This window comes from Narcine bancroftii, chromosome 2, assembly GCF_036971445.1.
Source record: "Narcine bancroftii isolate sNarBan1 chromosome 2, sNarBan1.hap1, whole genome shotgun sequence".
NCBI lineage: Eukaryota > Metazoa > Chordata > Chondrichthyes > Torpediniformes > Narcinidae > Narcine > Narcine bancroftii.
This window is the reverse complement of record NC_091470.1, coordinates 219,750,981-219,774,837: the sequence shown is the minus strand read 5'-3', so window position 1 is coordinate 219,774,837 and position 23,857 is coordinate 219,750,981. Positions and strand designations below refer to the sequence as shown.

Genomic DNA, 23,857 nt, shown 5'->3' with positions numbered 1-23,857 from the left:
AAAAATTGAAATAACTGCCATGGAGGGGTGCATCAAAGGCATGTTGCAGGGATGGCTGTTTGTCCACATGAGGGGAAACTGAGAGGTTTACATCTATATTCCATCGAGTTTGGAAGAATTGGAGAGCGTCTCGTTGAAACTTCTTACTGGCCTTGAAGCTAGTGGCAAAGAATATATTTCCTTTGGCTGAGGAACTGAAACCTGTAGTTACTCTCTCATAATTGTCTGGTGATGAGGAGAAATTTCTCCACTCTGATCATAAATACTTTACCCAGGAGGACTGTAGCTCTACTATAATACACTAAATGTGCTAAGCACACATGCCAAACTCTGGCCCGCGGGCCAAATTTGGCCCGTGATGTAATTATATTTGGCCCGCAGGATCATTTCAAAAATGTATTAGAGGTGGCCCGCTGGCCGCCGCGCCAGTATAGCGCATGCACAGCTAATACTATAAATCACAGAATGCATTGGCGTCAGCCCGCTAATCGTCCCCACCTCCTCTGTTTACGTTGCAGGGTCTCACCGTGGACTCTGGTTTTGGGGCCTGGCCAAGGCTGCTTCCCAGCGCCTGGAACCGGAGGCCTCGGGCCTGACCTCGCCAGGACCGTTGCCCACTCCCCCTCCCTGCCGCAGGTCGACCCACGACTCACGGTGACAGGGCCGCTGATCCGCCGAGATGCCGCTCTGCAGCGAGAGCCAATGCCCCCGCACTGTCGTGTCCCCCCCGCCCGCTCCCCCACCGCAGCGCGGCCTGGCCGGTGTCAGGGGAAGCCAAGGCCGCTTCCCAGTGCCCGGAACCGGAGGCCTTGGGCCTGACCTCGACAGGACCGTTGCCCATTCCCCCTCCCTGCCGCAGGCCGACCCGCGACTCACGGTGACGGGGCCGCTGATCCGCCGAGATGCCTCCCTGCAGCGAGAGCCAATGCCCCCGCACTGTCGTTGTCCAACCCGATCGCCCGCAAACCCCGCCCTCCCGCACACAGGCCTGTTTAAGGATTATGAACTTTAATCTCAGGATAAAACGATCTTCCAATAGTTTCATGTCACAGTGATAAATATATTCCTGGTTAAAAATGGTCCTGCACCTGGATACAAGCTCATTAGGCATAAAACTTAAAAAGTGTGTAAATCAAAGGATATCTGTACCAATGGAAAAAGGGCATGGCAAATAACCCTGCTAGAGTTCATGCCCACAATCAGTCACCCATTTGATTGTTTCAGGAATCATGTTATTCTCCCACATTCTCAATAGCCCTCAGATTTTACTATTCGACAGCACACTAGCAACATTTGACAAATCCTCTATAGAGAAATATTATTCATTGAATATTTTATTTCTCATTTGTTAATGCTTCTGGAAAGAGTTTATCCAAAACTATTATTAAACATTTATTTTAATAAGAAAAAGTTTAACATTACATATGTTGAAAGAAGAGAAAACATGCAGATGTTGTTGAAAATTTTCAATAAATATTGAGTTCGGCCCTCGACTTAGTCCAAGTTTTTAATTTTGGCCCTCCGTGAATTTGAGTTTGACACCCCTGTGCTAGAGGAACTCAGCGGGTCACACAGTATCTATTGGAAGTAAAGGGTAACAGATGTTGCTGTGTGACCTGCTGAGTGTCTCCAGCACTTTCATGTATTGCACTCGACCCCAGCATCTGCTGTTTTTTGTTCCACTGTGCTGCAGCTCAATTATATGGTGCCAATGGTTGGCGTAGCAGCTAGCACAGTGCTATTACAGCACCAGTGAACCAATTTCAAATCTATCACTGTCTCTGAGGAGTTTATATGTTCTCCCCGTGACTGCATGGGTTTCCTCCGGGTGCACTGATTTCTTCCCACCCTCCAAATATGTACAGGACTAGTAGGTTGATTAGTCAGATGGGTGTATTTGGGCGATGCAAGCTCATGGGTCAGAAGGGCCGATTACTGTGCTGTATCTCTCAATTTATGAATTCAGAAAGTAAAGTTTTGTTTTCCAACTCCTGTTTGCTGTCTCTTAATTGTTTTGAAGATCGCTTGGTGGAATCTAGTGCTTTGCGGAAAGCAATTGAAGCTGTTTATGCAGCCTACCTTCCCAAAAATACACATCCCTTCCTGTATCTAAGGTAAGTGTGATGCAAGGAAAGCTGCCTTTCATTTGTTCTTGCAATGTTTGCACTATTTAGAGGTATTTTCTTTTTCTTTTAAGCCTCGAAATATTGCCACAAAACGTGGATGTGAACGTCCATCCAACAAAACATGAAGTGCACTTTCTGCACGAGGACAGCATCATCGAGAGTGTGCAGCGGTACGTGGAGAGTATGCTGCTTGGCGCCAATTCCTCCCGGACCTATTTCACTCAGGTCAGTGTGCTTACATCCTCAGTCAATGAGCAGGCCAAGTTCTTCTGATCTTTACATCAGCTAGCATCATAAAATTCATTTCCTACAGGCAGGGTCACAATTTCAACTAATCATTCAAAATTGACCCTTTTATATATTGTTTGAATAATTTACAAAAATTGGACTGAATTTTGAATTTTCTCCCTTGCTCTTGGCTCGCTTTTTCTCCCCTTTTTCTTTCGACAGCCCAGGTCCTTCAGTCATGCCTAAGGTCATGTTCTTAACAACTGCCTAGAATTTCCCGACTGTGTAACCCTCCTTTATTGTTCAGTCCCATGCAACCATTTGATAATTGCTTAAAAGATCCTGCTGTACCTGTCTCCACCAGAGTTGCCAGCTGCACCTTCCAAGAACCCTGTGTGAAAAGCATACCTCCCAAGCATCTTAAATCTATGCCTGCTCAAGATAGCCATTTCAACCCGGGAGTGGGGGGGGGGGGGCATGAAGCTTATGGCCATCCTCACGGTCAATACCTCTCACCTTGTACACCTCTGTCAGGTCACCCCTCATCCTCCATCGCTCCAAGGAGGAAGGACCATGTTCACTCAATCCAGGCAGCATCTTTGTAAATCTCCTCTGCATCCTCTCCATAGCATTCACATTGTTACTGCAGTGAAGAGACCAGAGCTGAACACAATGTTCCAAGTGGGGTCTAACTAAGATCTTACATAGATGCATTATCTCACAGCCTCATTGCCTTTTGATCTCCCTCCCTCCCTATCAGTCCTCTCTGTACCACTGCCACCACTGAAGAAAATCTTGCCATTCAATGAATCATTTAGCAAAGTTCTAATCCGTCCAGTTCAGCTGCACGTGTAGACGCTTCTTTATACGATTTCTCATGATTTGATGTACATGGATATCGGTGTTTAATTTGGTAGGGAAGAATCTGCTTGATGAGTCCTTCCATCAATGATCGACCTCAACCTTGGTAAAAGGCACTGCATAAGGTCAAGTGGCTGTCTCTTTAAGCTGAAGTGAAATTATTAATTTGTTTTTGTTGGTGGTTTGTTAGTGATCAGTGCCATATGTAGCATAAGAAGATATCTTCATACAGTAGATACACAGGACACTGCAGAGGCTGCAATCCGAAGCCAAACGTGCACTGTTTGCGGAATTCAGTGAGTTGAACAACATCAGTCAGAGAAAATGAATGGTTGACACCTTGAGCGAAAAGTCTTCAGATGTTTAGCTGCTCACACAGTGCTGAGATATTTGGAAATGTTTGCATTATTTTGGCTATGTCGACTGGTAATTTGGTGCAGCCAAATGCTGATCTGAGACTTCGAATCACCAAAGTATGTTGTCACTGTAACTTAAGGAGGATGCCAAGACTTTGCCGTTCTTCTTTGGCTTTTTTATTTTCCCCCCTCATTTCGATGAAATGAAAAAGCAAGTCCAGCGCAACAGGTCATGATCGACAACCCATATGAGCGTCACTAACCTTCCAACGTCTATTCCCTTCCTGCAAAGTTCAGCCTCATGTGCGACTTTGCAACGATGCTGGTAAATATTTTCTGCCAATTTATTGAGAACCGTTTGGGCTTCGTAGTTGAGGATGTGCTGGAGTTGGGAAGTTCAGAGGAGGTTTATGAGAATGAGAGGGTTAATGTATAAGGGGTGTTTGATGGCTCTGGGTCTATCTCACTAGAGTTTAAAAGGTTTGGTGGTGGTGGTGGGGGGGGGAAATATCTGATTGAACCCTACCAAATGTTGAAGGCCTGGATAGACTGGGCATGGTGAAGATATTTCCAGGACCAGAAGCCACAACCTCAGAATAAAAGGATGTCCCTTTAGAATAGATGAGGAGGAATATAAGCCTGACGGCGATGAATCTGTGGAATTGGGTAGATTTAAAGTGGAGGTTGAGAAGTTCTTGGTGAGTCAGCCTCAAAGGTTAAAGGGAGAAGGCAGGAGAATGGGTTTGGGAGGAAAAATACATCAGCCATTATTTGAGTGGCAGAACAGACTCGATGGGCTGAAAAACCTAATTCCATGTTCCTGCCAAAATTTTTCTTAAATGTGAAAATGAGTCTGTATTTGCCACTTCAGATGACAGCTTGCTCAACACTCCCACCACTCTGTGTGGTTCCCCCTAAACTTTTCTCCTTTCACTCTTCACTCATGTCCTCTGGTTTGTATCTCACCTACTCTCTATCAAATCTCCCCCATTCTTCTATACTCCAGGGAACAAAATCCTAATCTGTTTAACATTTCTCTCTAACTCTATTCCTGAAGCCTGGGCAACATCTAAGTAAATCTTCTCTGCTGTATCACGGCATGGTATGAAGGCACCCCTGTCCAGAAAAAGGTCGTGGACATAGCCCAGCACATCACAGGCAAAACTCTGCCCGTCAAGGAAAATCTATACTGAACTGCTGTCAGAGAGCAGCAGCAATCATCAATGATCCACATCACCCAGAACGTGGTCTTTAATTCCTGCTGCCATCAGGAAAGAGTGCCACAAAACTTGCACAACCAAGTTCAGGAACAGTTGCCACCCCTCCACTGTCATAATCCTAAATCACACTCAATTAGAGACATATTTAAGAATTCTTATTTTGCACATTATTTAGTACTGATTTTTTTTCTATATTTGCACAAGTCTCCATGTGGCAGGATGTGACACGAGTTTATTTTAAATCTTCTCAGACTTTACTGCCAGGAGCAGCCATAACCTCCAGTGACATTGTCAAACCTCTGGCAGCAGGATCGTCATCAGTGGTTCGTGATCCTGGTGATAAGCCAAGTGCACGCCAGCTCGTCCGAACGGATGCCAGGGAACAGAAAATTGATGCCTTCGTTCAAGCAGCGAACAAGCCAGCTGGTGTGCTGCCTGTCCTTCCTGCTGCAGGGCTACCCAGGTGTCAGGACTCTGAGATGTTGGACACAAGCGACTTCGAAATACCACCTGGGACGGAGGCCGGGAACTCGGCTCAGGTTGGAGAGCAGTGCTCACCTCCATGCGGTGAGGGCCCATCCAGGTAAAGGACTTCTTGTCAAGTTGGAAAGCTGGTGAACTGGAAATGCTCACATCCAAAAATTGTTTGAGATTTCGGAGGGTTAAGCTTTGGTTCTTCAATACCACTTTCACCCGCACCTCGGAGATTTCTTCTCTCCGGGATCTGTGGAGGATGGGGCAGAGGGTGAAGGAAGAGAGAAGGGGACTGGGCAACATTGTAAGAGGGAAGGAGGTGGTGGATGAGGCTTTGGGGATATACTGAAGGATAAGAGTTCACGATTGGGACTGTGTGTTCGAGGTTCACACAATGATGAGGGCTATGGGTGAAGTGAATGCTCACAGTCTATTTCCCAGGCAAGACCATTACTTTGTGACAATTTTTCACATGAGGGACTGATGCTCTGTATATGGAATGAGCTGCCAGAGGAAACTGTAGAAACTGGTATGATTAAAATGTCTGGAAGGCATTTGGACAGATGTATGGATCGGAAGGGCTGAGAAGGATATGGACTAAATGTGGGCAAATGGGTGCAGCAGGGATGCATTGGGCTGAAGAGCCTGTCGCCTGTTAGATGACTTGGTGGCGAATGAGGAGGAAACTGGGTATATATGCGTGCTATTTCAAGCTGCTGCCAAATCAAGACCTTGCTCTGTCCAGTCAATGTGGCAGCTGGTTGGCAACACCTCTCATTTTAAAACATGCAGCATGTTCATTGCCTACAATGTTAGATGCTATTTTAGCTTCTAGCTGGTGATTTGCTCCAGTGCTGAGATTTGCTTTGGTGTGGGCTTGGTTTGAACCCTTAAGGTCTTGGAACACGAGGTGAAGTTCTTCATCCTCCCTTATCGAGCGCTGCACAAGAATTGGAAGCGGGAGTAGGCTGAGCTCTCTGCATCAGAAAATCATGGCTGATGTTTTGCCCCCATGTTATTTTCCAGCAGTAACCTTGTCTCCTTGTCTAAAAAGATACACTGGGCAACAATTTTTTGCCTTTTGTCTGCTGTAAGGCAGACTGAATCACCATCAGCAGAAATTACCTAAAGCACCCCTTAAAGTCAGAAAAGGGAAAAAGAAGCAAATGAGAGTGTGTTTTCCCCCCCCCCCCCCCCCCCACTAGAGTCTGAATGTCCATGGATTGGCCTTCAGCACTCCCACAGTCTTTGCAGCCATAGAGTGTCCATTCCAAACCATGGGCATCCTCAGCTCCAGATCTGAACCTTCAACACAATTAGGAACCCTTCAATGTCCTCAGCACCCTCTCACATCCTGGTTTCAAGACCAGGTACCTCTTCAACTAGTTTTGAGCCAGTCTCCAACAGGCCGCCACCTGGTGTGTCGCTTGACTGCAGTCTCCAGCAGCCCACAGCCTGTATGGGTTTCTCTCTGAGTCACCAACAGCTTGTGTGATCCTCAGCTGCAGAACCCCTCACTGGTTCATCGCCGCAGTTACTGTCCCATGGGTTGTCTCCTCTGCTTCTTCTCAGATGGGGGGGGAGGGGTTGGTCTCCCTGTTTTCTTGTGCCCTGCACCAGTCCTCCACTTCCTCTGAGTCTGCAACCTCTTGTGGCTGCTGCCTATCATAGCTGTTGCCATCTTGGGTGCGTACCCTGCAGTCGTGGGATTTTAAATAAAACCACCATCTGCATCTTTAACAGGCCGTTTAAAGCCTGTACAGAGCTGACAGCAATCATACTGGGTAGTTATGCCCCGCTCTCTGCAGGTCTGCACCAGTGGCAGTGCTGCCAGTTTCCAGAATTTTCAGTGATGTGATTTTGTCTGCTTGAAGCATGTTGTCAATCAGCTCTGTAGTTATCAAGAAAATTCTCAACAACATCTTTAAATGCCTTCCAAGTGTGCCCAGGCAGAAGACAACATTTGTATAGCACCTGCACTGAGTGTATACCCAGTCATGCTTGGACTAGCTTTGTGGGCATTATACTAGTGGACTTAAAATAATGACATGAAATTATAAACATGGGGGAGGAGTCACGTGATGGAGTAGTGGCCGGACGGTGAACTCCAGCCCTCTCCAGAAAAGTCGGGAAAAACAAGAGAAAATACAAAGGCACAGAAATACAAGTTAAAGAAAAGTGAGTATAAAGGTGGAAAGAAGATGGAGACAAAAGAAGAAAAATCAAAATCAACGGTAAGAAGAGAGGAAGAGAAGACAACGGAGGAAAAAGGTGAAGGCCTTACCTGTCCGAAGAGGCCCGCTGTGGAGAGAGGAGCCCACTACCTCAGGTCGGTAGAGAAAGAACTACAACAATGGCTCACAGAGCCGAGTAAAAGTGCGCAAAGCATGCGCGATGCGCATTAAAAAAAACACACCGACGGGAGGGGGGACCAGCTGGGGAGTCGATCTCCACAGCCGGCAACGACAGCTGCAGAACACCTGCAGCAAGAAGAGACCACAGAAGACAATAGAAACAAGAAAGAAGAGGAGGAAAGGGCACCAAAGAAACAACAGATGGCCAACCCAGAGGAAGAAGAAGAGGAAGAATACAGTGAAATAGATAAAGGGAAAGGCAAGGTAAAGGATATACTAGCTCTTGTTAGAGGATACATGGAGTCATTTAAAGAATGGCAAACACAGGAATTCAATGATTTAAGAAGAAGAATAAACAACACAGAAGAGAAAGTGAATAAAATAGATATGACCTTAACAGAAATGGGGAAAAAAATGGACAAGATGGAAGAACGGGCAATAGCAGCAGAAATGGAGGTAGAAGACTTAAAAAAGAAATTGGAGGAATCTAATAAAAAAACTAAAGAGACACAAGAACTACTAGCTCAAAAAATAGATATAATGGAAAATTATAACAGAAGAAATAACATAAAGATAGTGGGCCTTAAGGAAGATGAAGAAGGCAAGAATATGAGGGAGTTTATAAAAGAATGGATCCCTAAGACCCTAGGATGTCCAGAACTACAGCAAGAAATGGAAATAGAAAGGGCACATAGAGCATTGGCCTCTAAACCACAACCACAACAAAAACCAAGATCTACTGTAGTAAAATTCCTAAGATATACTACAAGAGAAAAGGTACTGGAGAAGACAATGGAAAAAGTAAGAGAGGGCAACAAACCACTGGAGTATAAAGGGCAAAAAATCTTCATTTATCCAGATATAAGTTTTGAACTCCTAAAGAAGAGAAAAGAGTTCAATACAGCAAAGGCGATTTTATGGAAGAAAGGGTATAAATTTACACTGAAGCATCCTGCGGTATTGAAAATATTTATTCCAGGACAACAAAACAGACTGTTCTCGGATCCAGAAGAAGCACGAAAATTTGCAGAACAATTACAAAAATAGACTGAGGGATGAAGACGGGTAATGAGAGTAAAAATGATCACGATTGATATGTATGTGGGTAAAGAGGTATAAGAGTGAATAGAGACAATGGGCATACGTGAAAGTATCTGTAATTAGAGGAAAACATAGATAGTATAGACAAGAATTAATAAGGGAAGGTAATGGAATAGAGAGAATAAGGAGGGAATTAAAAGAGTGACCTTTGTGCCATATGAAAAGTGAAATCTTTTCTGGGGGGGGCTGGTTGGGGGAAAAGAGCGGTCACTGCAAAATCAGTTGACGCTTGCGAGTGGATTCGCAAATCCAAATGGAGAGGGGAGATGTGGTTGTCCGACAAGGGATAAAGGACAACTCAGGAGGGGAAGGGGAGATTGGGGATAAAGAAGATAGAAATAGGAGAATAAGGAAAATGTTGGATGTTGTAGGAATGTTGTCTGGTAAAGAGTTGAAAATAAGAAAACAGAAATGGAAAAGGAGGAAAGATAATGATGGAAAAACGGAAAGAGAAGATAAACAAAATATAAAATGGCTACGCTGAACTATATGACTTTAAATATTAATGGAATACATAACCAAATTAAAAGGAAGAAACTACTAAATTTACTGAAAAAGGAAAAAATAGATATAGCATTTGTCCAAGAAACACACTTAACTGAATTGGAGCACAAGAAATTAAAGAGAGATTGGGTAGGACATGTAACAGCAGCATCGTATAATTCAAAAGCAAGAGGAGTGGCTATATTAATTAGCAAAAATGTGCCATTTAAAATAGAAGAGGAAATAATAGATCCAGCAGGGAGATATGTTATGATAAAATGTCAGATATATTCGGAGCTTTGGAATCTACTTAATATATATTCACCTAACGAAGAAGATCAAAAGTTTATGCAAGATATCTTTTTGAAGGTAGCTAATACGCAAGGGAACATACTAATAGGAGGGGATTTCAATCTGAATTTGGATCCAAATATGGATAAAACGGGGAAAAAAATTAACAGGAAGAACAAAGTAACCAAATTTATAATTAAATCAATGCAAGAAATGAAACTTGTGGACATATGGAGGAAACAAAACCCAAAAGAAAAGGAATACTCATACTACTCGACTAGACATAAAACATACTCAAGAATAGACCTATTTTTGTTATCAGCTAGTATGCAGGATAGAGTAAGAAAAACAGAATATAAAGCGAGAATGCTATCGGACCATTCACCCTTAATACTGACAGTAAAGCTAGAGGACATCCCTCCAAGAATGTATAGATGGAGATTAAACCCCATGCTACTTAAAAGACAGGATTTTAGAGAATTTATTGAAAAACAATTAAAAATGTATTTGAAGTAAATACAGAATCAATGGAAGATAAGTTTATACTATGGGACGCAATGAAAGCATTCATTAGAGGACAAATAATAAGTTATGCAACCAAGATGAAGAAGGACTATAATCAGGAAACAGAGCAGTGGAAAGGGAAATAGTAAACATAGAAAAAAAATTAGCAATAAAGGAAGATACAACCAAAAGAAGAGAATTGGCGGATAAAAAAATAAAATATGAAACATTACAAACATATAAGGTGGAGAAGAATATAATGAAGACAAAACAGAAATATTATGAACTAGGTGAAAAAACACACAAAATCTTAGCATGGCAGCTTAAGACAGAGCAAACTAAGAAAATGGTATTGGCAACAAGGAAAAAAGACAAACAAATTACATATAATCCAAAAGAAATTAAGGAAAACTTCAGAGAATTCTATGAACAATAATACCAAACTGAAAACGAAGGGAAAGAAGGGAAAATAGATGAATTATTGACTAAAATTGAACTACCAAAACTACAAATAGAGGAACAAAATAAATTAACAGAACCATTTGGAACAGTAGAAATACAAGAGATAATAAAAAAATTACCAAATAATAAGACACCAGGAGAGGATGAACTCCCAATAGAATTCTACAAAACATTTAAAGATCTATTAATACCGACCCTCCTGGATGTAATCAACCAGATTGATGAGACACAAAACTTACCAGATTCATGTAAAACAGCAATAATTACAGTGATACTAAAACAAGGGAAAGATCCACTCTCACCAGCGTCATATAGACCAATATCTCTGCTAAACACAGATTATAAGATAATAGCTAAACTATTAGCAAACAGATTAGCAGAACAGGTACCGAAAATGGTAAATTTAGACCAAACTGGATTTATCAAAAAAAGACGCACAACAGACAATATTTGTAAATTTATTAACTTAATTCATGCAGTAGAAGGAAATAAAGCACCTGCAGTAGCAGTTGCTTTAGACGCAGAGAAGGCCTTCGACAGAGTAGAATGGAATTACTTGTTCAAAGTATTGCAAAAATTCAGTTTACCGGAGAAGTATATTAATTGGATTAAAGCATTATATAAGGGACCGTTAGCGAAAGTGACAGTAAATGGACATGTATCAAAGCAATTTAACTTAAGCAGGTCAACGCGGCAGGGATGCCCACTATCACCATTATTGTTTGCGCTAGCTATAGAACCACTAGCAGAATCGATAAGAATAGATAATAATATAAAAGGAATAAAAGTAAAAGACAGGGAATATAAAATCAGTCTATTTGCGGATGATGTGATAGTGTACTTAACAGAACCAGAACTATCAATAAAAGAACTATATAAGAAACTGAAGGAATATGGAGAAGTGTCGGGATACAAGATAAACGTAAATAAAAGTGAAGCAATGCCTATGAATAACGCGGATTTCTCAAAATTTAAGAAGGAATCCCCATTCAGATGGCAAATGCAGGCAATAAGATACCTAGGTGTACAAATAAACAAAAATCTAGGCCAATTATATAAACTCAATTACAATCCACTAATGAAAAAATTACAGGACGATTTAGAGCATTGGAAAGAGCTACCACTACGAAGGATAAACTGTATTAAAATGAACATTTTTCCAAGGATACTATACTTATTTCAGGCATTGCCAATACAACTGACAGAAAAATTCTTCAAAGAGTTAAAGAAAATAATAAGGAAATTTTTATGGAGAGGGGGGAAACCGAGGATAGCACTAGATAAATTAACAGAATGGTATAAACAAGGAGGCTTACAATTGCCAAACTTCAAAAATTATTATAGAGCCGCACAATTAAGGTACCTATCAGATTTTTATCAAACAAGGGAAAAACCAGACTGGACGAGATTAGAATTAGATAAAATAGGGGAAAAGATACCTGAACACATATTATATAAATGGGACGAAAAATTGGTACAACATAGAACTTCTCCAGTATTACACCATCTCCTCAATATATGGAAGAAGATTCATGTAGAAAGAAATAAAACAAATTATCAATTACCAAAACTAATATTGACGCAAAATAAGCTACTCCCTTTTACAATAGACAACCTTTCCTTTAGAAAATGGGGAAAAAAAGGGATTAAAAGAATAGAAAATAGTTTTTCAGGAAGTAGATTCTTATCCTTTGAACAATTGAGAGATAAGTACAATATAACTGGAGATACAGCGCTGGCATATTACCAACTGAGATCCTACTTGAAAGATAAATTAGGAAGCAATTTGAGTTTACCAGAGGGAAGTAACCTTGAATATGTGATTACAGATACAATGTTAATCAAAAGATTTATAACAAATATGTATATTAAACTGCAAGAAAAGGAGAATGAGGAAACAAATGGTAAAACTAAACAAAAATGGGAACAAGATTTAAATATAAAGATAAAAAAGGAAACATCGGAGAAATTATGTTCTGGAACGATGAGAAATACAAAAATACAATAAATACGAGACTGCGTATGATACAATATAATTGGTTACACAGACTATACATTACACCGCAAAAGTTAAATAAATGGGACCCAACAGTATCTGATAGATGTTTTCGATGTAAAAAAGAAAGGGGAACAACAATTCATGCAATCTGGACATGTGAGAGAGTAGAAAAATTTTGGGATGATCTCAATCAGATATTAAATAAAATAACAGAAAACAATATACCAAAGAATCCAGAGATCTTTCTCCTAAGTAACATAAAAAATAAAGAATTTGGAATTGACTTGGAAGATGCACAAAAAAGATTTGTTAAGATAGCCCTAGCCGTAGCAAAAAAATGTATTATGTCAACCTGGAAATTGGAAGATAATTTGAAAATACAACAATGGTATATAGAAATGAATAAATGTATTCCATTAGAAAAAATAACATATAGTTTAAGAAATAATATTGAAATATTCGAACAAGTATGGGAGCCTTACATTAAATACAATAGCGAAAACCTACCGGGGACAAACATTACCTAAGTGGATGGAAGGAGAAGGAAAGAAAAGAATGGACTCTGTAGAATTTCAGGTGTATTTTTGTTGAATGACAACATTGTCTGACTGAATTAATGCAACCTAGATTGTATACCTAAAATGGATGAGAGGGGAGGGGGGGTGGGGGGGTGGCTTGGGAGGAGGGGGGGGGAGAAAAAGTCACTGTAAATGTGTGAAAAAGAAAAAGTGTATATCATGGCTATTGTGATTTATGGTGTGAAAAATAAAAAATTAAAAAAAAAATTATAAACATGGGTTATATCTAAACAAAACAGTATGTGATAGGAAACTTTCACAGTGATTTTCATGATCAGCACCCCAAAATCCATAAAATACACCCAAAAAGTGTTCAGGAAGTAAAATTTTCATTGTCCAATGTAATCAAAGTTCATTCACACGGAATATAAAAGCAGTTTTTTGAAAACAGCCAAAAACAGCAAGCATGTTCATTGCTGTCTTGGGCAAAGAATTTCAAATATTTACCATCTGGTGGGTGAAGATACAGATATACGCCACTTCACAAAAGTAGAGCGTTCCTATGAAACCTTTCGTAAGCTGAAATGGTGTAAAGTGAAGACCCCTTCACTACTATTGAAGGCTATTTTTGTAAAAGTGAAAACCCATTCAAATTTCTTTTGGATAGCGAACACAGATTTCTTCGTAAAATGAATTTGTGTAAACAGAGCATTCTTTAAGCGGGATATACCTGTATGTCCTCTCATCTCAGTCATTAATTGTCAGCTCCTTTTGAGACCGATTCCTCATGCCAGATATTCCAGCCAAGGGAGGTCCTGTTTCTAAATCTTTGCTTGCAGTCACCTCGTGTTGTCTGAAATCAGTGCAGGCCTAGTCAGCTTCAGTTCTTCTCGTACAGGTGCTTATCCTTTTATCCGAGATTCTTGGGGTCGGACACTTCTTGGTATTTGGATTATTCTGGATTTTGGAATTAAAATGGCGGCAGTACAGATTTGTGCAAAACAAAGACACGGTGCTGGATGGGGTGGGGTTTTACAGCGGTGCTGTCACTGCTCTCCCTGCTCGCCTACCCGATGCTAATAAAGGTAAAGACTCTTGATAGGCAGGGATAGGGAGACACTTTGAGAGAGTTGCCCCAGCGGCAAGCAGCATCGGCCAGCTCTTCATCCTGGATGCTGCCATTTCATTCCAATGTAACTTGATTGAAACTTCAGTAAAACAGCCGCTGCAGGTAGGGCACGACCAAGGCATTTTGCTGGCTGAATGTTTGCTCCCATCTTCACCAAGGCATCTCGACTCAATTCCATGCAAGTGTCTCAGTCAGACCCTTGGCGCACCTTCCTCGCACTGACAACCTGACTCACCTCTGCGCCAGTGTCCAGGTCAGGTCCTCTGTGCAACCTGACTCACCTCCGCGCCAGTGTCCCGGTCAGGTCCTCTGTACAACCTGACTCACCTCCGCGCCAGTGTCCCGGTCAGGTCCTCTGTGCAACCCGACTCACCTCCGCGCCAGTCCTCTGTGCAACCCGACTCACCTCCGCGCCAGTGTCCCGGTCAGGTCCTCTGTGCAACCCGACTCACCTCCGCGCCAGTGTCCCGGCCAGGTCCTCTGTGCGTCCCGACTCACCTTCGCGCCAGTGTCCCGGTCAGGTCCTCTGTGCACCCCGACTCACCTCTGCGCCAGTGGTGACAGCAAAAAGAATGTGCGTGCATTGAGGGGCATTGCTAGTTCAGCAGGGCAAAGCTATGTGTGTTCGACGAAGAATCAGCGCTCCCCCGCAGGATCCATCTGCCCAGTCTTACCCGTTCAAATTATTTATTTGTTTCCTCAATTTTTTTTTTGCCGGTTGTTTGAATTTCTGGTTGATTGAATTCTAGATATTGGAGATTTTACTGTACCTGTGTGCAGGCTATAGCTGGGTCTTTTTGAACACATAGCCATTTGAAACAAAAAGACCTTTGCCTTTCTATATATTTCTCATCAGGCAATAGGGATTTTTCCTCCTTTGATATTAAAGACATCTTGCTCCTCCACCATCATAAAGCTTACGTGCTCCAAATACATCACTCTCTCTCACCTGAACTCCTCTCCCATCTACTACTTGTTGCATACAGATGAGAAATGAGGTTGCCCCTTGGGCACCAAAGGGACCTACTCGTTCTCTGGCTTCCCTCTTCCTTCTAATATGCTGAAAGAATGCCTTGGAGTTCACCGTGATCTTGCCAGTTGTCATTTCCTGGCCTATCCCTTTTTATATCCTCCTAATTTCCTTTTTGTGTAATCTTCCACACACATTTTCAAAAGGGCTCACCTGTTTCTAGTTGCTCAGACCTGACATCTTTTTTTCTTTATCAAATCTTCTGGGCACCTGAATCTTGTTATTTTTGCCTTTCACTTTCAAGGAATGAGTTGATCCTGAACTCTCACCATCTCCCTTTTTAAAGTACTCTCACTTGCAGGATTGTTGTTTCACCTGTGGACAGCTACTTCCAATCTGTTTTTGCCATATTGTGTCTTCATATAACCATTTACAGCACAGAAACAGGCCAGTTTAGCCCTTCTAGTCTCTGCCGAACATCTTCTCCCACCTAGTCCCACTGACCTGCATTTAGCCCATAATTCTCCACACTTCTCCCGTCCATGTACCTATCCAATCTTTCCTTGAATATTAACATTGATTTTGCTTCTACCACCACTGCCAGAAGTTCATTCCATACCCCCACCACCCTCTGAGTGAAGAAACTTCCCCTTATGTTTCCCTTAAACTTTTCCCCTTTTATTCTCAATCCATGCCCTCTTGTTTGAATCTCCCCCACTCTGTGGAAAAAGCCCATCCACATTGACTCTATCTGTCCCCCTTATCATTTTGAATTATAATTCTCATGTTGGTGAAATCAGCCCTTCCCCAAATTTAGGACCCTGACTTTCAAATTCTCCCTACCTCCTTCCTAAGTACCCTAAAACTTATTGGATTATAATCACTCTTCTCAACATTCTCACTCATTGCTTGGCTGGCTTCATTCCTGAAGATTACGTCCAGTTTAGCCTCTTCTTTGGAATGTATTGACCCAAACTCACTGGGTACTTTACAGTATCAGAAAACTGCAGCTAAGTTCTATTTATTCTCCCCACTCACCCTGCAATCCTGTAGATCCAGCTCCTTTAACCACTGTTGTGCCTTCCACCCCTGGGGACGTACAACTGACTTGCTGGAGATTGGACAGGAAGCCATGACAAGTCCTGGGATTATGTAGCCTGTTTGAGGCATGGTGTAGTTAGGAAGGGGGAGGAAATGAAAAGCCATCCACAGTTGTCAGTGGCTGGAAATGGCACTGTCTGAATTTTAAAAAGCAGCTAGCCTGTTGATGGAAAATGGCTTTGTTTTGTTAGAAAACGATTGAGAGTGGATTCACCAAGTGATGGAAATGAAGAGGACTCTGGTCACAATATGACAGCTGCTCATCTTCCCAAGAGACGAATTATTAACCTCACCAGTATACTCTCTCTGAGGGAAGAAATCGACAATCAAAACCACACAGGTACAGCATTTACATGAGTCCTGAAGATGAACAGAAGTTATGTGCTGGAATTGAGAGTCCTCAACCTTCACTTAAAGGACCAGGTGATCTTTGACCAGTACTGAGGGTGGGAGAAGTGGGCAGAATTGGAGACAGAATTGTGAATAGAAGTCCACGGACCATCAAGCCCTCTCCATTATTTAATAAGATGAAGTTATTTTTGGCATAATTACTTGACCAGAGCAGCAGTATCCATGTACCTGCCAAAATCCTTTTTTTTTGCATTGTAATTGTACCTGCCCCTATTGGTTCTGGCAGCTTGTTCCATTTACCCATCATCTTCTGTCCCTTTTCAAATCTTTCCCCACTCAATTTACATCTATGCTCTGTTGTTTTCGACTCCCCTAACCTAGGGAAAAGACTGACAGAGGACATTACAGCACAGTGGAGGCACTTCAGTCCACGATACTGAGTGACCCATGTAAACCTGGTCCACAACAATCTTATTTTTACCTCCCTCACATTCGGAACCCTCTATTTTCCTTGTATCCATGCGCCCACCTAAGAATCTTCTGAATATCCCTATTGTACCAGTCTCCGCTACCACCTTCGGCAATGCATTTCCAGACACCCACCACTCTGAGTAAATGGAAGAAGTTAGAGTTTTTTTATCATTGGACTTTACATATTCAATAAGATGGAAGAGTGATTCTCCAGACCACAGTGCGCACAGATACACAACTCATGGCACATAATGCATAAAGATATCATTTAAAATAAATATAGATAAATATTTTGCAATGGTTTACTTCAGGGGTGTCAAACTCAAATTCACGGAGGGCCAAAATTAAAAACTTGGACTAAGTCGAGGGCCGAACTAAATATTTATTGAAAATTTTCAACAACATCTTCATGTTTTCTCTTCTTTCAACATATGTAATGTTAAACTTTTTCTTATTAAAATAAATGTTTAATAATAGTTTTGGATAAACTCTTTCATTGTCATTGGCCCATTTCCTTTAGCGTCTGAAACCGTGAACATGACGAGTCAATGAGGGATTATTAAAGCAGTGGTCTTCAAACTTTTTCTTCCCACCCACAGACCACCTTAAGCAATCCCTTACTAATCACAGAGCACCAATGGCACAGGGACGCGAGTGGAAAGAAAAAGGTTGAGAACTGTTGTATTGCGGTAACTCCACATCTGATTAGGTTAATTGTTAGGCAAGTGGTCAGAGAAGGACCCCCCCCCCCCCACCCCAAGAAAGGCTTAAATCACAGGAACAAAATAAGCTTCCGTCTCACTGCTCCCAATCTTACACACAGTCCTGATGTGGAATGTGGGGTCGCAGCTCCACGTTCACCCGAGTTCAGGTGCTGTCTGTGTGGAGTTTGTACGCTCTCCCCTTGTCTTGGACCAACAGGTCGGTCGCCTGACGAAGGTACCCGAACCCCCTGTTGAAATGCCGGCGTCCAGGGCGGTGGAGGAATTGGCTGAGAAGAGCGCGTTGCTCCCACCCCCCTCCCATGGTTGGAGAGGGATTAAACTGCGATCTCACGGCGCCGGGCTCGTCTCCAACAAAAGGAGCGGGAGGCAGGGTCCGCCGCGCACGGAGCGAGGGGGAAGGCATCGCCAACGAGACGTTCGGTCCGGCGTCGCCGCTGAAGCGCAGACCCAGCGAGGATGGTCCCCAACTCCAGCCGCGTCTGTGTGTCTGGGAGCTGGGCGGGCTGAGTGCGGCGCTCCGATTCCCGGGATTCGGGACTCTGAGATCCCTCCACACCTCCGGCGTCTTCATTTTCACCTTCACTGTGAATGCGCTATACTGGCGCGGCGGCCAGCGGGCCAACTCTAATATATATTTAATATGATCTTGCGGGCCAAATATAATTATATCGCGGGCCAAATTTGGCCCGCGGGCCAGAGTTTGACGTGTGGTTTACTTGGTTACAGAATACTGTTCTCTACCTCGCAGCCTATGGGAAGAAGATATTTTCCAACATGAAGATGGTATTGTTGTGCTTTAGACATTAACTCTGAATCTCTTATTTTCAAGGCCTTCAAGACATGTTGCAGAATCATGTATTTATTGGATGTGTGAATCCTCAGTGGGCATTGGTGCAGTACCAAACGAAACTTTACCTGATCAACAGTACGAAGCTCAGGTATCTTCATGCTTGAAACGAAGATGATTGTGTTGTGAATGTAAATGTGACCGTCCATGCCTTCCACATCATTGTTGAATGGGAAATTTAAACTTTTTTTCCAAAAAATGAAAATATCAAGACTTTATTGCCAGAAAAGTCTTGGAGTTTTGCTAGTGGATACTGAATAATGTCAATTGGGGCACACTGGTAAAGCAGTGCTGCTGCCTCACAGTTCTATTGGCCAGGTTAAATAAGTGCTGTCAGTGCGGAGTTTGCAGTGTTGGTTTCCACCCACATTTCAAAAAAATTCTAAAACATTAATTCACCCTTAAAATTAATTGATGGCAAAAAAAAAATAACCTAAGGGATTTATTGGGCATGTAAGAGAGTGAATAAATTACAAGAATTTACGGAAATTAGAGGGGGAATACGACTACTGGAATTGGTCCCTGAGATGGTGACGTGGATCTGATGGGCTGAACGGCCTCTTTAATTTTAATTTTAGATATACAGCACAGTATACAGCAGCAAGTTTTTAGGTTTGCAATATCTTTGCAATATACAATGTCATGCTATTTATGCTGGAAGGAGCTCAAGCAGGACATTAGAAAGGTCAAAAAGGGGCCACAAAATGTCCTTGGGGAGCAGGAATTCAGAAAATCCCAAGGAATCTCATATTTGGTTTCAAAACCAACGATGACTAGGGAGAGGATAGGACCACACAAGGACAAAGGAGGCAATTTATGCTTGGAGTCAAAAGTGGGTGAGGTCCCAATGCATCAGTATTTGCCAAGGAGAATGACATGGAGGAAAGAGATAGGGAGAATGCTCGTGTGTTAGGGCATTTCAGGATCAAGAAAAAGAGGTGTTCAGTCTTTTGAGGAGCATTAAAATGGATGTACCCAAAGGCCTGATGGGATATATACCAGGTTCACGAAAGAGGCAAGTGAAGGAATTGCTGTGGCCTTGATGAAGATCGATCCATCTTCATGCGAAACAGGTAAGATCCCAGAGAATTGGAGAGTAGCCATGCTTACTTTATGTTTGTGGAAAGAAATAGGGATAATCCAGGAAACTAGAAAGAATGGTGGTAGGAAAACTATTGGAGAGGATACTTAGGAAGAGGATTGGAGCACATTTGGGAAGGTGTGGTCAGAAACAGGCAGCATCGTCTTTGTGGGGCAGCCCATGTCTTACAAACTTGATTGAATTTTTTTTTAAGGAAGTGACATATGTGGTTGACAAGGTTAGGGCAGTGGATGTTGTATGCATGGAGTTCAGTCGGCACTTGACCCACAATGTAGGCTGGTCTAGAATGTAAAGGTGCATACGATCCAAAGTGAAGTGATGCTTTGGATTCAGAATCATCTGGTCGATAGAGGACAATAGTAGTGGAAGAGTCCTATTCTGGCTTGAGGTTCGTGACCAGTGGTGTTCTGTGTGGATTGGTGTTGGGATCACTGTTGTTTGTGATTTGGGTGTAAAAAGTGGGAGGGTTAGTACATTTTCAGGTGACACGAAGTTGGATGACCTGTGGGTAGTGTACTGTTGAGGGCTATCAAAATATGTCAGAGTTAAAATGGCACATAAGAGTTTAATCGAAGCAAGTATGAGGTTGTACTCTGGGAGGTCAAATGTAAGGGTGTGGGGGGAAGTATACATTTAATGGCAGGACAATTTTAAAAGCATTGTTGGGCAGAAGGATCTGTGAGTTCCAGTTCATAGACCTTTGAAAGAGGCCACACAAGTAGCTAGAATGATAACAACCCAGTTCTGGAGAAACTCAGATATAATGATGGTGTCATACCTTGGTGAAGAGCTCAAGACCGAAACATATGTATCTTGAACTTTGCTAATATAAAGTACACTCTTTGACCTGCTGAGTTTCTCCAGCATTGTGTTTATACTTCAACCACAGTGTCTGCAGACTTTCATGTTTTACTTGAGATAGAAGCATATGATATGCTTGCCTTATTGGGTGTGCAGCTCTGAGCATAAAAGTAAGAAGTCATGTTGCATCCACATAAAACTTTGGTTCAACTGTACTAGGACTGTTGTGTGCAATTCTGGTCATTTCATTGCAGGAAGGGTGTGGAGGTTTGGTAAGGGTACAATTAACCAGGATTTTGCCTAGGATTAGAGGGGATGAGTTATGGGGAGATAGTTGGACCAACTTGGATTGTTATCCTGAGAGCGTTGAAGACCTGATATAAATTATGAGAATTAGAGATGAGGTGGACAGAATCTTTATCCCAGGATAAAAATGCCATGTACATTTAAGGTGAGGGGGGGTAATGGTGGGTGCAGACATTACAGTTGCATTCAACAAGCTGTTAAATGAATATGGAGGGATATGGATCACTTGAAGGCAGAGGAACTTCAGTGAATTTCGACATGTTTGGTGCAGATGCTGTGAGCAAAAGCATCTGTTCCTGTGCTAAAATGTTCCATCGCATGAGTCTCCTTCTTGTTCATATGAGTACCATTTTTCACTGATAATAAAGGGGAACACTTTGTATAAATATTGCTGTGCTGGCTCTGTTTGATCAACAACCATTCTTCTGTTTTTATGAAATGTCTTGCACATGAACAAACAGGAACAGAATTTACTCTTCTTTTTTTCAGTCAGGAATTGTTTTACCAGATCTTGATCTACGATTTTGGCAATTTTGGAGTTTTGAGGTTATCGGTGAGTGTATCAGATAGCTACTTATTTTCAAGAGTTCTGTCACCAACTCAAGACGCTGAATGTGCTTTCCCTCTGTGTTTAGAACCCAGCCCCGCTGTATGAACTGGCTATGTTGGCACTGGATAGTCCAGAGAGTGGCTGGACAGAAGAGGATGGTCCTAAAGAGGGATTGGCAGAGTATATAGTAGATTTTTTGAAGACAAAAGCTGAAATGCTGCAAGATTATTTTTCCCTGAGTATCGATGAGGTTAGTGTATGACAAGATAACTAAAAATGTCAGAGAATTTATTGTCTAACTCGAGCAGCTCTGTTCATTTCTTGAAAGTGAATGAAGTGGCAAGTTATCTGGACTCTTCTTCATTCTCTAACTTGATGATTTCCTCTGGTCCTTCCTAGGAAGGAAACCTAACTGGATTGCCTCTGCTCTTAGAAAATTATGTCCCAGCCCTTGAGGGATTGCCAATGTTCATCCTGCGCCTTGCAACAGAGGTAGGCACTTCTGAATCCCGAATCAGAATTTATCGTCATGAACATGTCACCACATTTCTTGTTTTGCGGCAGCTTTATTGTGCTGTACGGTGGCAAAAATTGTTGTAAATTGCATTTTCAAAGACAATATTCTTTTTAAAATAGTGCGAAAGAAGAGGGGAAAAAAAGTGAGGTGCTCTCTGTGGTTCATTGTTCATCAGAAATCTGATAGCGGAGGGGAAGAAGATTTTTTTGGTACCATTGGGTGTTTGCCTTCAGGCTCCTTTACTTCCTTCCTGATGGTAGCAGTGGGAAGAGGGCATGGCCTGGGTGGTGAGGGTCCTTGAGGATAGAGGCTGTTTTCTTGAGCCACCGCCTCTTGTAGATGTTCTTGATGGAGTGAAGACTGATGCCCATGAAGGCACTGGCTGAGTTTACAACACTCTGTAGTCTTTTCCTGTCCTGTGCATTGGCGCCTCCATACCAGACAGTGATGCAACCAGTCAGAATGCTCTCCACGGTGCACTTGTAGAAATTTACAAAAGCCTTTGGTGACATACTAAATCTCATGAAACTCCTAATGAAGTATTGGTGATGATGTGCCCTCTCTATGATTGCATCAACATGAAGGCCCTAGTTGACACCCGGGAATTTGAAGTTCTTAACCCTTTCCTCTGCTGACTCTTTCATGAGGACTGATTTGTGTTCTCCTAGTTTCCCCCTCTTGAAGTCCATAATTAGTTCTTTAGTTTTGCTAACATTGAATGCAAGGTTGCTGTGACACCGCTCAAGAAGCTGATGTATTTTACTCCTGCATGCTTCCTCATTGTCGACTGTGATTCTGCCGAAAACCGTGGTGTCGTCGGCAAATTTGTAAAATGCATTTGAATTGTGCCTGGCCACATAATCCTAGATGTAGAAAGAGTAGAGCAGTGGGTCCTGAGATGTGTCTGAGTTGATTTCAGTGAGGAGGAGACGAGGGGAATAGGCACTGCAGGTTGAGCCATCCTTAACTGATCTTGAAGTTGGAGGTAAACTGCCTGATTTGAACTACTTCCTCAATGTTGTTAGCGAGAGGGTTCCAGGATTTGCACCCATCAACAATGAAGGATGGGGTGATTATATTTCCACGTCGGGGCAGTTTGGTCTGGAGAGCAAATTCTAAGTAGTGGTGTTCTAAGGCTTTTGCTGCCTACGATCTTCCAGTTGGGAAAGATTGTGGGTCTGGAAGGAGTCTTGGCGAGTTGCTGAAGTACATCCTGTAGCTTCTACAAACTGCTGCTACTGTGCAACAGTAGTGATATGAGTGAATGGTTGTCGACAGAATAGCTGGAAATTAAGTGGATGACCACTAAAGGTTCAAGTCTTTCTGTTTGGTATCCAGGGTCAACATGGACAATATTTTGCAGATATCAAGGCATCCTGTCCTGTGAGAACTAAACAGCAAATCCCCAGAAGAGAGTTTGGCTCTTCACATGAGGACTTGGAATTTGTCATCTGCCCCTTCTTGTTAACAAGCACTCCCTTTTAAATTCACCAGATTAATTGGGGAAACCTATGTGCTATATTGAGGGGAACAAAAAGGCTTTGGCTAGGAATCATGTCCAATAGTCCAGAAAATTGAGCCTAACGTGATTAGCTGATTTTCTGGACTGTTCCAAAACCTTGAGTGAAAACACACAGAAATGCTGGAGGAACTCAGCAGGTCTCGCAGACCTAAAGATGTATTTCCAAACCTGAGCCTTTCTTCAATGAAGAATCAAAGAGTGGGAAGGCATCAGAATAAAAATTGAAAACTGGCTGGGTCGGAGTCCAGCATAACAAATGAAAAGGTGTTCATCAGACATGATAAGAGGAGAGGTGAGAATTAATTTTGGTTCTGTGAAAGGAGACAAAGGAAAAAGAAAAAAGACACAGATCTTTGGTAAAAGTGACAGGAGAAGGAAAAGGTGGGGGTAGGGGGGGGGTGGGGTTCACAGAAATTGAAGTCTATGTTAATGTCATCTAATTGAAGAGTGCCCAGAGAGCAAATGAGGTGTTGTTCCTCCAGTTTACA

General features: G+C 42.3%; 1 protein-coding gene across 3 annotated transcripts in view; it reads left to right on the top strand.

The window, feature by feature from the left end:
- mlh1 (mutL homolog 1, colon cancer, nonpolyposis type 2 (E. coli)) overlaps window positions 1-23,857 on the top strand; it is a 77,747-nt gene that overhangs the window by 41,414 nt on the left and 12,476 nt on the right. For all 3 annotated transcript variants that reach the window (XM_069920371.1, XM_069920372.1, XM_069920373.1), the window contains 8 exons: window positions 2,021-2,114; window positions 2,198-2,351; window positions 5,043-5,374; window positions 16,369-16,517; window positions 18,554-18,662; window positions 21,270-21,333; window positions 21,416-21,580; window positions 21,730-21,822. In XM_069920371.1, the coding sequence (XP_069776472.1) occupies window positions 2,021-2,114; window positions 2,198-2,351; window positions 5,043-5,374; window positions 16,369-16,517; window positions 18,554-18,662; window positions 21,270-21,333; window positions 21,416-21,580; window positions 21,730-21,822 (1,160 nt within the window). The remainder of the gene's footprint in view (window positions 1-2,020; window positions 2,115-2,197; window positions 2,352-5,042; window positions 5,375-16,368; window positions 16,518-18,553; window positions 18,663-21,269; window positions 21,334-21,415; window positions 21,581-21,729; window positions 21,823-23,857) is intronic.